The 14210-nt window shown below is 40.2% G+C and overlaps 1 protein-coding gene across 1 annotated transcript in view; it reads left to right on the top strand.

Annotated features, from left to right (window-relative positions):
* The window catches only part of ppip5k1b (diphosphoinositol pentakisphosphate kinase 1b), a 69154-nt gene that overhangs the window by 43951 nt on the left and 10993 nt on the right, over positions 1-14210 (top strand). The window contains exons 26-30 of the mRNA XM_084735080.1: positions 165-305; positions 1555-1654; positions 5494-5643; positions 8990-9052; positions 13917-14072. Of these exons, the coding sequence (XP_084591206.1) occupies positions 165-305; positions 1555-1654; positions 5494-5643; positions 8990-9052; positions 13917-14072 (610 nt within the window). The remainder of the gene's footprint in view (positions 1-164; positions 306-1554; positions 1655-5493; positions 5644-8989; positions 9053-13916; positions 14073-14210) is intronic.

Genomic DNA, 14210 nt, shown 5'->3' with positions numbered 1-14210 from the left:
TGTATTTAACTCACAAAACATTACAGAAACCTGACACTTGAATCGCGTGTTTCTCTTGTAAGCAAAGTATTTTTTTCTGTTCATTCATACCTGCTCACATGTTTCCATGGACAAGAATATAATAAATGTCAGCAATTTCCTTCTCATTTGCTCTGACCAACCAGAATCAAGACAAAAAGCCCAATCAGGGCAGTCTGGAGGACCTCTCCCAGGACCAGACAGACCAGGCACTTCCTGTCTCTGAGCCAATCAACATCCAGCGAAGGTCCCCCATGATCCGCAACCGCAAGACCGGCTCCATGGAGGTATCAGACCGTAGTGTTTGTGTTACAGGATGCAGTTCTAATAATGACAGAACCAGATTGGGTGTTTTTATTTTTCCACATAGTAGTTCTTCTCTTTAGCTGAGCAGTTTTCGGTTGTACTTTATTTTATAGTATGTGAATAAGATGTAACAAGCTGTACTTTATTGGCAGAATTAGACCCTTTATCAGACCCTTATTACATTTATTGGAGGGTAATTAGTTTAGTCTACAGTTCAGAAGAATCACAATGTTTGTTCACAATAACTTCTGGGTAGAAAACTCCTGCATCACAAACATAATTTAACGGAATCGTGTTGAATGTTTTCTTTTTCTTGAAGTCATTTCAAAGTGTATACACCTCACTCATCTAAAACGTTCTATGCTTTCACGAACGTTGGGTTGGAGGTTACGTCTTGGACCACAGACCTACCGAGCACAGAGCACTGTGGCTGTGTGGAGTTTTTTTTTTATATGCGGAGAACATAACCGCTGTGAAACCCAGCTTCACGATCCGGTCAAGGCTGCACGCTGCACACATCAACACAAACCAAAGGAAACGTCTTCCTTCTTTTTGCCACTGTTTTGCAGCTTAAACTGCAACCAGACCCCAACATCAAAGCTGGGTGCACGCAAAAAGTGGGGACACAACTGGGAGAGCGTAAACGTCGGTTCGTGAGCTCTGCCTTAATGGAGCCCGCAGTTCAGCTCAATATTTCAGACTGAGTGAGACATCACTGTGGAGTTGTTTATCAAAGAAGCAGCAGAGCAACACAAAACATAAAATAAGCCCTGCAGAAACGTCAGATGGGTCAGACCACCATGTTTAACGACATATCTTTTAAACGTTACAGAAACAGATGAAAATAACAGCAGAAATTAATAAGCTTGCTGATTTTACAGATCTCTGCCAGGTAGTTACCCTGAAGTTGTTGTTGTTAGCGTAATGCCCAGGCGATTCAGCCTATAGTTCTGTTGTAATGTGTCCCTAATTACCTGCTAATAAAGTCTAATAAGGGTCTAATAAAGTTTCATATAATCTTTTTGTTTTTAGTCTGATACAAAGTACGGCTTGTTATTAGTGTAGAATACTGAATTACTCTAAAATAAAGTATGGGCAAGTTTTCTTTGTTCTTTTTTTTTGTATCAAAAGTGTTATGGTTCTGTTTAAGTGAATGGGAGACATCAGGTCCCTGATTTACAGTAGCAGCCCGTCTCAGTCTTAACCCCTGGTCTCCATGGCCCCACTCAGGTCCTCTCTGAGACCTCTCCCACCAAAGGCTGCACGTCCCACCGACTCTTCCCCTCGTGTTCACGCCAGTCTCCTGAGATCAAACCAACCAGTGGCCTAGGTGGGGACCTCATGTCTGGTGTGTGTGTGTGTTTTCTGTGTGTGTGTGTGTGTGTGTGGGAGAGAGAGTAAGAGAGTTTGTGCCAACAGACACACTGACCTCACAACACATTTATCTCCAGCTGTCAGCACTGATCCTCCCTTCATCACGAGACCCTGGCTCTCTCCTCTCTCCTCTCCTCCCCACCTATTCATACCTCTCTCTGCCCCCCCCCCCCTCCCCTTTATTTCTTTGTGTCTGTTTTTCTGCCCTTCTATTCTTTCCATCACCCCTCCCCTGACGGTCACATAGCTTCCACCCCAGCTTAGCTTAGCGGCAGCCAAACAGGATCAGACTCCAAACTATGTAGGCGAGAGGTCAGCAGAGAGAGCTGTGTTCACAGCCAGCTGCAGGAGCTCTGGTGTCGCGTAGCGTTCAGGGACGTTCCGATACCCCCGCTAGGTGATAAAGTGACAACACAGGGAACATACTGCAGGTGTTTCAGTCTCTTATTTCTGAGGTCTTGTAAGGAAATGAACCAACCTCTGAAGATCAAATTGAAGTAAATAATATTGCATAAGAGACTTTGAAATTTAATCTGACCAAAGTCCATACTACATATCAATTATAGACAGTATGTACTATATAGCAACTGTCATAGTACACAGTTTTTGCTGTTAGCATACAATAAAATGTACAAGAAAACTTACTGTTTTGTTTGCCAACGGACGGAAATGACAAAGAAGCATCACGCAATACAAAGTCATTGAAGAGTGATGAATTTTCCCCTCTGGTGTGAGCGGGACTTTACTGCGCTCCGTCACTATTGGAAATAAAAAAATAAGCTCATGCACACCAATTTATTTTTTCAGGCACTCTAAAAAATATTATACAGCAGGATGACTAAACATTGTTGTTTAACACATCAGCTAATTATGAAAACTGAGAAATAATTGACTTTCAATCCAGCAATATGTTTAAAGATAATTCATTTTTATAATTGCATGAAATGTCATTCAAGAATTGTGTCTTCTAAGAAAAATTAATTGCATTTACCATCTTTATGTGAGGAGGTACGTACTGTATTTAATGTACATAATGTGTAAGTCTGACGTTTTCTTTTATTTATCAGCACCTTTATGGTGCGCTACATGCACTGCAGTCTAACTAGGCTTTGATTTCTTTCCGGAGAAGAGAAAATAATCAACACATTCTCCTAAAAAATCATTCTGTATTGCACCAATTATGGTTTTGGGGCTCATCTTCCTGTACAACCATTTTGGTGCTTTAATAAACCCTTTTACTGTAAGTTAGATGTTTGGGTTGCTCTTCCTGACCCCCTATCCTGGAACACAGAAAGTGTTAAAATACCTAAAATATTCCAAATCAGCTGTATCAGAGATCTTTTTAAGTGCCTGAAACTTTTAACCTCTGAAAGAACTCTTGAAGGGCTCTTTGTTTTGCTGTGTGCACAGTTTCCGTGTAACCTCCAACAACCCGCTAACACGGCGACGCTCACGTAAGCATGACAGTCTGTCTAAATCCAGAGGTGTGAAGGAAACCATAAAACCGTGAGAGTGAGACCAGGGAGTGGATTTACCGTGTGGAAACAACGTCTGCCACGTGTGCTTCTCTGAGAGTTTTATACCTGGGTAATGCACTGGGCTACGTTAAAGGGACAGGTCACCTCAAAATTAAAAATACACATTTTTCCTCTTACCTGTAATGTTACCTTTATCATTATTGTATTTTTCAGGAATATGACTGAATAAAATATTGAAATATTAAGGCAAGTATTTTATATTTATTTTGGCTAAATTAATTGTTATATTAATTAATCTGTAGAGTATTCAATAAACTAGAAATATAATTGTATATTGTAATAATGTGAGGTGCAGCCCTACTTCTCCTTCTGTTTTGCTCGAGAGAAAGCAGACATCTCTATAGCCGATATTTCCAAAGCTCTGCAACTCACACCAAAACAATCTAGATGGATAAACAGCACTACAGGTAAGAGGAAGAATGTGTATTTTTTTTATTTTAGGGTGATCTGTCCCTTTAAAATGCCAGTGCTCCTGTTTGAGTGGAGCTTATTTCCTTTGTTTGCACACTTAAGACCTAAAATACATAATTAGACTAAATGAATATGTGGCGGAGAGGAAAGACACCTATACATCTTTTTTGATTTACAATTCCAGATAATCACAAACAAATGCAAACAAGAGCAGGTTAAAGTGCAGTGTTGGTGTTGATCAGTCTGTCACTCAGTGCTTGATTATCACTGAATGCACCAGTTGGTTCAGTGTTTACACGACATCAGAGCAGCTCCATATAAAGCCCCTCTGGGTTTTCTCGGAGTGGCGCCCGTCAGTTTGTTATGTACAGTGAGCATGAGGCTGCTGAGTGATCCCTCTCTGTTCATCACCGACACCCAACAACACTGACTGCACAGGTCACAGACGAGAGCAGCAGGTGTCAGACGACCTCTGTTCAGACAGCTGCTCTTCATACCTCCACACTGTTTATAGAACAAAGAAACGAGACACATTTTAATTTGTTTTTATTTCCTTCTCTGCACTTTCAAAGATAATATTCCTTCTTCTTCTTGTGTGGTCTACAAACTCAATATTGATTTAAAATATTAGAGAAAAAAAATAGTAAATATTTGAGAATTGGCTGTTTGATATTCTCACCATTAACTTCCTAACTTCAGAGCGTTTGAGCACAGCGGGGGTCTGAAACAATCCTATTTCCACACTCGGCCTGTTCGTCACGCCTCGGCTGTTTCTGCATACAAAACACACACGTTGTGTACGCACTTGTGAACTCGCTCTTGTTTACACATATGCACAGGTCTTACAGATGTTGTGAAAACCTTGTAACTTGCACGTCATCGCTTCTAGGAACAAACGGTCAGCAGCTGTGTTTTCAGATTGTCCATTAAAACAAGTTTCAGATCATCTGTCAGTGTATCTGTTGGTCATTTTGGAAAGGAAAGGGCAGGAAAATGGAAAGGAAAAGGCCTTTTTTTTTATATTCTGTCACTTGCTTGACTAGGTTTTCACAAATGACAGCTCACTTGAGTGCAGTGAGGTTCCTGCAGATGACAGGCCGTGTTTTGCCAGGTCTAAAATCAGATCACAGTAGGACTCCAAAAACATTTTAGCCTGAACTCAGGCAACACTGAAAAAAAAAACTTTTTCCCTTTGTCAAACCATTTTTTAAATTTAGCTCATTGACCATGAAAAAGAAAAACACCTTGTATTTCTGACAAAAGTCAAATAACCACTTGTTTAATGATTTTTATTGCCCATTTCTGAAAGGAAAATCCAGTGACCAAAAGATACACCTTTATTTTTTCACAGCTGAAGTTGAAGGGTGAAAATCACTCAAACTGTAGTTACAGGGTTTTCACACAGGTGTACAACTAACAATTATTTTCATTATCGATAAATCTGCCAGTTATTTTCTTGATTAATCTATTAGTTGTTTTGTCCAAAAATATAAGAAAATGGTGAAAATGTCATAATGTAATCTATGTTTCCCAAAGCCCAAGATAAAATCCTCAAATGTGTTGTCCCCAACACAAAGATATTCAGTTTTCTGTCACAAATATTCACATTTTAAGAGGCTGAAATCAGACAATTTGGACGTTTTTTACTAAGAAGTGACTCCAATTGATTAACCGATTTTCAGAATAGTTGGCCGTTACCTTAATAGCTGATTAATAATTGATTACTCAGTTAATCGTTGCAGCTCTAAAATGTTAACATACTCATGCCAGGTCCTCTCCAGCGCAGCAGGTTGTAATGAATAATGGCATGGTGTGTAATAAAAACTAATCCTCACCCCTCACACAGGCTCACTCTGCTCTGGCCTCTTCAAAGCCTCCGCCCTTGGGGTGTCCTGTAGCGCCCCCAACCTGCGGGACTACGTCCGCACGCACCACCACCACCACCGAAAACCACCTCTGTCTCCTGGCAGTCTGCCGTGCCAGATTGGCATGTTTGGTATGTTCAAACCGCTGTCTGTCCTCCTCCACACGGCGGGTCTTTTCATCTCTTTTTGAGAAAATCTTTCTGAATATCTTCTTTTTTTCTTCTTCTACTTGTTGCTCCTTAGACTTCAGATACTTTTTTTTTTTTTTTTGGGACATTCATTGTTTGTCACCTCTCTTTTTTCTTGATCAAAGCTCCCCTCTCTTTTTTCTCCTCCCAAAACAAACCAGCAATTTCAGTCTGTTGCATCACATTTCTTGAGTGATTTCGCAGTGTGCATGATAAAGGTACTGATTTGACAGCGGGGTGATTAGCTGCGCGGCGAATGCTGAGCATGCGACCTGACATCTGATTGTGTGATAGTTCGCAGCTGATCGGTGATCAATGCTCCCCCAGATCAGCATGTCCACTCGCCGATCACACTCACCGTCTGCTTGTGTTCGAATGTGTTGAGTTGTACTCTCTCTGTGCATGTTGTTTTGCAGTTCGTTCCACGTCCTCTCTCAGGGAATTTAATTTCATAATCCACAGCAAAGTAGTTTTTGTGTCTGGAAGCCAGAAGTCTGGCTTTTTTCATTAATCACAATTTACGGTAATCCTTACATTAAGAAACTCAGCCTGTTATTTGGAACAGATATACTTTCAAGACCCAATAATCCACCTTTAAATAATCCCCAGTCACATTCTCCCTCCCTACTCTTTTCCCTCAGTCTCATGTTGGTAATGGTGAGTACGAGCAAGCTGTTTCTGCAGCCACCAGGGGTCATTAAAGCAAGTTAAATTATCCCAAACATCTGGATTGGATATCATTCTCATGGTCGCAGCTGTTTGAGATACACGCGTTTGTTTAATTCATTCTAAAGATGAATGTGATGCATTCTCAGGTTCAGTCAGCAGATGATTTTACCAGCTAATTATATGCATGCATATGGATGTGACAAACTGCAGGGAATGTTTTTCTTCCCACTGCGGGTTTTAAACACCGGAAACTGAGCTGTTCAGTTTATCCACCGGGTGTCACTCTGACTGCAAGGCTACACACACCGCCAGGAGCAAACAGATGCTTTCCTTTCCTCTCAATTCTGTTACATCATGTTCTGGCGTCTGAGAGACAGGTGAGGGTTTCGGACTGACGTCAGTGCTGTTCATTTAAGGGAAGAGAGGGCTGCATCAGAACAACATGTTATCGATTTACTGGAAATGATGAAAAGAAGAAGACCTGGGTTGGTTGAACCCTCGCAGCCCTGTCAGATAAGTGCAGGTACACCGTCATCAGGGCGACCAGATGAGAAACTCAGGACAGGGGAGCTGGGGATGGTCGTGTCACATCAGAAGGATCAAGATGTCTGAAATGAGTCAGAGAAACATCAGACTGCAACTCTGGTATTTTGTTATTAATATTATAGGAAGTTATGTAACAGACCTTTAAAACGTCTTTTCAGCTGCCAAGTCATTCTCATTAAGCTGTCTTTTTTTTAATCATGAATTCCTCCAGTTGCAGCTACACCCTTAATTATCCGGTTTTAACAGGTTGAATGACATCAACAGGTCGTTATTTATGAGCCCGATCAGTGCAAAAGATAAGTGAAAATAATTCTCCTGCATACTTCACAAAAACAGGACATTTTTAGGTGATTTGATTAGCATATTTTAACATACTGGGAAAGTGAAAAAGAAAAGGAGATTTTGTTGAGGTACCAAATAAATAAAAGACTATGGAAGCAGTTATGCACATTTTAAGATTTATATCTGCAGTACACTTTTTATAAATCAATTCAAATGTGTTTATTGTTTTACTGATGAGAGGGAAAAATAGAGCATTTTATTGCTGCACTTATTTTGTCTTATTTATGAAGCAGGAAAAATGATGAGAATTAAAAACGGTGAGATGGCCTGTTAACTCAGCCTAAATGCATTTATTTCTCTTTTATAAAGTATTTAACACGTGTATATGTATTCAGTAACATGCATCAAGATAATATGATCTAAGATAAGGTGAAATGGTGGTAAAAATGGTCAGAAATACTAATTTATGCACATAATTAACTACCAAGATTGAGGCTTGTTGTGAAATGGGCCTTGATCATTTGTCTTTTTAAAAATGGGTCCCCAGAGAAAAAGTTTGGGAAACAGAGATGTTTAATTGATCTCTGGTGAACCGACACTTAATCAACACCACCCATCGTGTTCTAAATGTCTTTTAAATGTATTTTAAACTTGAAATCTAATAATTGATTAAATGATATTGGATATTTTTGCAATTATTTAGTGATCCTGTATCCTGGAGAAGTAAAAAAAAGGACCTGTAAACATCTTTTTTCCCATGAGGTTTGGTCAAGTTTTCTTATAATATTCCTATATTAAACATGGATCCCATGAAATTATGTGAATGGTACAGTATGTGAAAGGTTCCCCTCAACTCTGCAGAGCATTAGAGCAGCTTCCAGCTCATTGTTTAGCCGCTCAGCCCACACCTTTACTGTTTTGTTTCACTCTCACCACTCTAATCAGCATCATTTTCCGCTGCAATAGGAAGCTGTTTGCTGAAGCACTCCAGAAACCTGCTGCACACCCCCCGCTCTGCAGCAAACAGCAGGCAGACACAGTCGGAGACTAGCTGGTGAACACAGCGGAGCACTTAGCTGCTAAAGAGTCTGATATTTCCCTCAGGAGTTGGTGACGAGTCCAAAAACAGAGCTAAATGGAAGAGTGAATATTGGTCTTCCACTTGTCGGGTAGCCAGAAACATGACTTCAGTTATTTTAAAGATTAAACAACGGAGAAATAGAGTAAGATTTTGTGACATTTGGACAGAGCCAGGTTAGCCGTTTCCTCCTGTTTCCTGTCTTTATGCTAAGCTAAGCTAACATGCTGCCATCCATACCTTCATATGGTCTTAGACATGAAAGTGACATCAACCTTCTCGTCTAACTCTCGACAAAATAACAAATAAGTCCCTAAATGTTGAACTATTGCTTTAAAGCTAAATAAGGGTCAATAGCCAAGGAAAGGAAGAAAAAAAAAGTTTGGATTCACAGATCGTTTCCTGTCGCAGAGCAAAGTCCAGCGTCACTCCTCCTGCATGTTCACTATTCAGCAATAACGTCCATCATTTACTCCATCTGCTCCACAACCTTTCCCTGATAGCCTGTCTCCTCTTTGTTTATCCAGAGATGACTCTCACTTTCACGCATGTTGGTTGGCAGACAGATATTGATGAATCGACAGGCCAACTCTCTTCTCTCATTCTGTTTTTCTCTCTCTTTTTTCTTTCTCATGTGAAAACACAAACAGGCAAACAGGCAGACACAGGTACCAGCATTCCCAGTAACACCAGTTACCTTTCTTATCTCCTCAGAGCTGTTCTCTATGCCGCCAGTAAAGAGATTTTCTGTGTCGTTTGCCAGGCATCCGACTAATGGTATGTCTGCTTTTATTCAAGTTTATTTCGACACTCCTCCAGTTTTTCCTGTTATCTTGCATGACCTTTTTGTGGGAAAACATTTCTTGTGTTTTCTATTTTTGGGGGTTTGACGTTTGGCTGCGTTAATTGAATTAAAGCATCTCCAAGACTTAAAAATTACAAAACAAAATTTAAGAGTTTCTGTTTCACCACACACCCTCGGTGTTTGCTGTACCTTGTGTTGTTTTTCGGCCCTCACCTCTAACACCACCTGCTCTGCCTGCACCTGTTTAATTTGCCTCTCTGATCCTGCTGTTTCTTCACAGGATGGATGTATGTGCCTTGTGTGGAATATATCTATATATTCTATTGATCATTATATTGATATATTTCCACGTGAAGATAATCTTCGCACACGTAACACTTGCACTTTTTAATTTGGAATCACTTAATCTGTCAGTCTCTTAGTTTGGCCTGAAAAACCAGCCTGTAAAGCAGTGTTCAGCTGCTTTCTGTGGTAAGTTTTCAGTCTGCATTTATGTCATGGTGATCGTCTCTTCATTCATTTGTTGGATTGCAGTTCTGCACCCACACACCAGAACAAGGGACCCGTGTGTTTAGCTGGATTTTTTTCATCAATTTGGACCAGAAAATCTTTTTCCAAGCTCGGAGTCTTTTTTTTCCATTAATGTCTCTTAAGAGTTTGTTTGTTCTTGGATCACATGCTTGGCAATTTCATTTTACTTTATTTATAAAATTAGTGCTACTTGATTGACAAAAAAATGATCAGCCACCTCTGATAATCAGTTCATTCATCATGTCACTCATTTTTGAAGCAAAAAAAATGCCAACAATTCTGTGGTTTTATCTCCTCCAATGTGAGCATTTTATATTATCCTTATTGGATATATTTGTGGGTTTTGGACTGTTGGTTGGACAAAACAAGACATTCAAAGTCATTGCCTTTAACTCTAGGACATTATAAGGGCCATTTTGCACCATTTTAAGATATTTTCAAGGTTTGAAAAGAGCTTTGATTTTGGATAAAGCACTCAAAACAGCTTGAAATTGTAATTAAGTTACTTTTATAACAAATCACTGCTTGACTGAATATCGCTTTTTATATGAAGTAATAAAATAAGCCAGATATTAGCTCAGCCAGGTTGTATAAAAAGTCACTTATGGACATTTTAAAAGATGAAACTTTGTTGTGTTTTACTTTCAATTGACACTCTTAAGTAGAATTATATCATAAAACATAGTTTTGGTGTAATGGCACAAGAACATCTGATTTAATGTAAGGTCCTGGAAAAGCTTTAAAATGCAACTTAAAAATTCTTGAAAAGTGCTTGAATTTGACTGTTGAAAAGGTGCAGGAACCCTGTCATTAAAATCCTTCTTGATAACAAGTGTTAATTTCAGCTGTTTGTTGACATATTGAGTCACTGGTAGAGCCGAGCTGTGGCTGCGAACGGCCTGCTGTGTTGTTTGCTGGGTCTCTAGTCCATTTGTGAAAAGTTATTTAATATTCAGTGTCTTTAATTCAGTCATCTGCGTCTGTGTTTCTTTTGGGAACAGCAGCTTTATTAGCAGAATTAATGAGAGTTACTCCTCGGTGAATGTTTTCCAAAAAGATTTCTGATTGCTAAAGCAGTAAGAAGGAATTCACTCTCTGCTTGACTCTTTACCTCCCTGAGATGTGTTTTGCTGACTGATTTGAGCCCCTCTGGCTCTTTATAGACAGACATGTGGCAAATTAAACGCTACTGTGCAGCGCAGGACTGAACACAAGTCCTGAACGGTTATTTGTATATGACTGAATGGTATTTGGGATCTAGATCAATGGCTGAGAAGAAGCCCAGCATGTGCTGCCAGTCCGATTAGAGCCGTCTGTACTCCAGCAGGAGGAATCACATTTCGTCCAAGCACTCGGATCGTCTGGCGTGTTGATTCAGAATGACAAGCAGAGTCAGTGTAATTCAGAAAGCTGATATAACGCTGACAAGCTTTTGGACAAACCACCGGGAACCACAGTGACTTTGGCGCCAGTTTGAACTGTAGTAGCATGTGTATGAAGTATGTATGTGGTTTGGCGTAGTATCTAGTATTTAAATTTAAGAAGTAATGAAATGACACCTCATTGGAAGTTTTGTTTCAGTTAGTCAGAAGGGGTAAAAACAGACAGCATGTCGCACCACATTTAACCTATTTATGCAGTTTTCCTCAGCTTTGCTTCTTTAGTTGTTTTAAAATAAATCTCTGATTAAGTTTCACACTGTTACCTGCAGCTACCTTTTTTCCTCTCTGCCTGTTTTTAATTAATAATACATAATGATATTCCCTTAAAAAGAGTACATGGTCTTAAAATAGTGTAGTAGTTCAAAATGTCCTTTCATACACACATTTTGTAAAGAGAATTATGGCTGTGTAAAACTCACCGTGGAATACTAATAGGATATTTAGCTGTTGGGGGCTTTGGCTGATTTTATTTTTTGTCTTAGATTGAGTCGTAAATCAGTCAGGTCACATTTTCACAAAATCAATGCAGTGTTTTGGAGCGAAACATCTCGTATTATTTTTTAATTGAAGCAAAACCTGAACTCAGACGTACATTTTACATTTGTGCAGCCAAAATGGTGAGAGAGAGAGAGAGAGAAAAAAAAAATGAAGAGAATTTAATTAATCCATTTAATCCATTTTCTATCTAGTTATTAGCTTGTCAGGGTGTGAGGAAACCTGTTGTGCTTCCTGAGAAAATTAGCAAATTAGCACTGATGAATTACCCGTTATGATGGTCTGCAGAGAAAAGAACAATCGCAACAGCTTCCCCACTCATAACCTTGTTATTGGGAGAAATATCGTATTGCAGTGGACTGGAGATGAAGAAAAATGTGTTGTGTGTGAGAGTTTTGTCAGGTGTCTTTATGCAGTGCTTGAGCAGTCTGGTCTTGTCTTCCTTCAAGCCGTTCTTTGTGGTTGTGATCAGAATGCAGAGCTGGATTAACTGACCAAGAGACCCTGGGAAAAAAAAACAATCGGTGTGAGTTTGTGACATCTTCATTAAGCACAGTTTTATACCTTCTGAGCTTGTATAAACTGAAATAACACAGGCCTTAAAACCAGGCAGTTGCTCAGGTTTAGGAGGCATTTCTAAGACTGGGCCTCAAGATGGTAAAAACACATTTTGCCCCATAGACACTATAATTTACAATTTTGTAATAACGATATATCAGATGATGTAATGTGAAAGTGGTCACCCGTAGCGTTGATCTTACAGAGATTTCTCACCTGAATCTGCAGCTCAACTTTACGAGGCGACGGCTCGTTATTCCCAAACCTTACAAATGTTTCCTTGGACTGAAAGCCACTTTGTCTGACAGTCCATTATCCTGAAAACAAATGCCCATTACTCCGAAGGCCCACTGCTCCAAAAATACATACTCTCCCTGCAGTTATTAATTCAGTGACTGCTGGTTCTGTCCATGGTGCTGAATTGGCGGGAGTTTGGCCCTTTCAGGCTTTACACCGAGCAGCATTTCAATTTAACTATTGCAGACAAATTTCCAGTGTCGGAATAAAATAATTTGAGTTTTACCTCAGTTGTTGCGTGCCCTTTTCATCCAAGTAGTTAGATGGGTTAGGGTTAGAAACTGCAGGTAGAGAGTGTCTTTTTGGACCAATAGGTGTTTCAGCTCATTGCTTAGTTGCCCTGCCCACAACTTTACTATTTTAGTTCACTCTCATCGCTCTTGCTGGGTTTTAGAGCTGGTTTCTGTTTTGTTTTTCTGAAAACAAATTATAAATGCTCACTGTATGCTACCTTCTCAGCTCATAACAACAAGACGAAGAGTTTGCATCTAGCTGCATTTAAAAGCTAAAGAAAGAGATTTTTCACTTAGAAGATGGTGGAGACCAAAAATAGAGCTAAAAGAGGGTGAATATTGAACTTGAATTCGCGAGGTGTCCAGAAACACATCTCTAAATGAATAATAATGTTGCTCCGTAATGGCTGGATGTCTTAATAAACAACTGTTTGCTAACACGTGCCATTGCAACTTTAAGCCCAGATGAATTTCCGAGTAAATCGGGAAGGGCAGGCGGGGAAAATGTGGGTAGGAATTTTGTTTGAACTTTGAAAAGTAGGCATGTCATAACCCGATGTACGATGCTGTCACTAGCTGGCTAACTATTCTTAGCTCTGTGTGGCTAAATGTTGAAGATCGATTAATGGATTCATGTCTTGATATTGGCTGGTTCAAGCTTACATAACCACACCATCGTATTTTGTTTTACATGAAGAAAACATGCTTGTACCTTGATATAAGTAGGTAGGCAGTTAACGAGGGATGTGATCTAAAATGGTTGAAAGGGCAATTTTCATTTTATCTCAACTTTAAAAGGTGATAAAATTATCCTCTGCACGCAGCTTGTTTCTGCTGCCACTAAGTGGCCAAAAAAATCAGTTATTGCAGGTTTAACCCCCCCTGGTGCATCAGGCCATTGTGTTTCTTACAGTTTTAACAAACAAATAAACATTGAATTACCATGACCTAATCACCTCGTGGTGAACCCAGAGCCTGTGGGCATCATGGGAGAGTTTGGGGCTCCAGGGCAGTTGCCGTATTTACATGGCTGGTAATCCAGCCTTGTCAGAAAGTCATGGTTTGATCTCAAATACACATTCTTTATTTGGGAAAGCATTCACAGTGCAGTTGTATCTCTATGCACAGAGTTATTTATTGGAATGGGGGTATTTTCTATTCTGAGTTAATCCACTGTCCTTTTAGCTTTGGGCTTATCTGTTAAACAGCTCCTATCACTCCTCCTGCTCCTCCACTCCACTTTCTCTTCCTCTCTCCCTGCTCTGCCTCTCGTCCCTCAGAGCCCTCAGACGAGCTTCGTGTCGTCCAAACGATGGGGTTTGCCCCTCTGGCTGTGGACGGGGCTATAGCCCACCACCTGCGCCACTGTCCCTACCACCGCCGCCTCCTCAAGAGCTGGCTGATGTCTGGTCAGGAGCTCCCAGAATCCCTCCACGGTCAGCCTCTGTAGACCGCTCTCACTTCCCGTTGCCTCCTCTTCCTCCCTCTAGCCCCGTGCAGCCAGTGTTGGGGCGAGTGGGACAATGTTACTGCCCGCTGAGCTTTGCATCTACGGTAGTTCAGACTGGTTTCCT

This window comes from Lutjanus erythropterus, chromosome 13 (assembly GCF_056507025.1).
Source record: "Lutjanus erythropterus isolate fLutEry1 chromosome 13, fLutEry1.hap2, whole genome shotgun sequence".
In the NCBI taxonomy this organism is placed as follows: domain Eukaryota; kingdom Metazoa; phylum Chordata; class Actinopteri; order Lutjaniformes; family Lutjanidae; genus Lutjanus; species Lutjanus erythropterus.
Note: the sequence above shows the minus strand (reverse complement) of the source record. Positions and strands in the feature narration are given on the sequence as shown.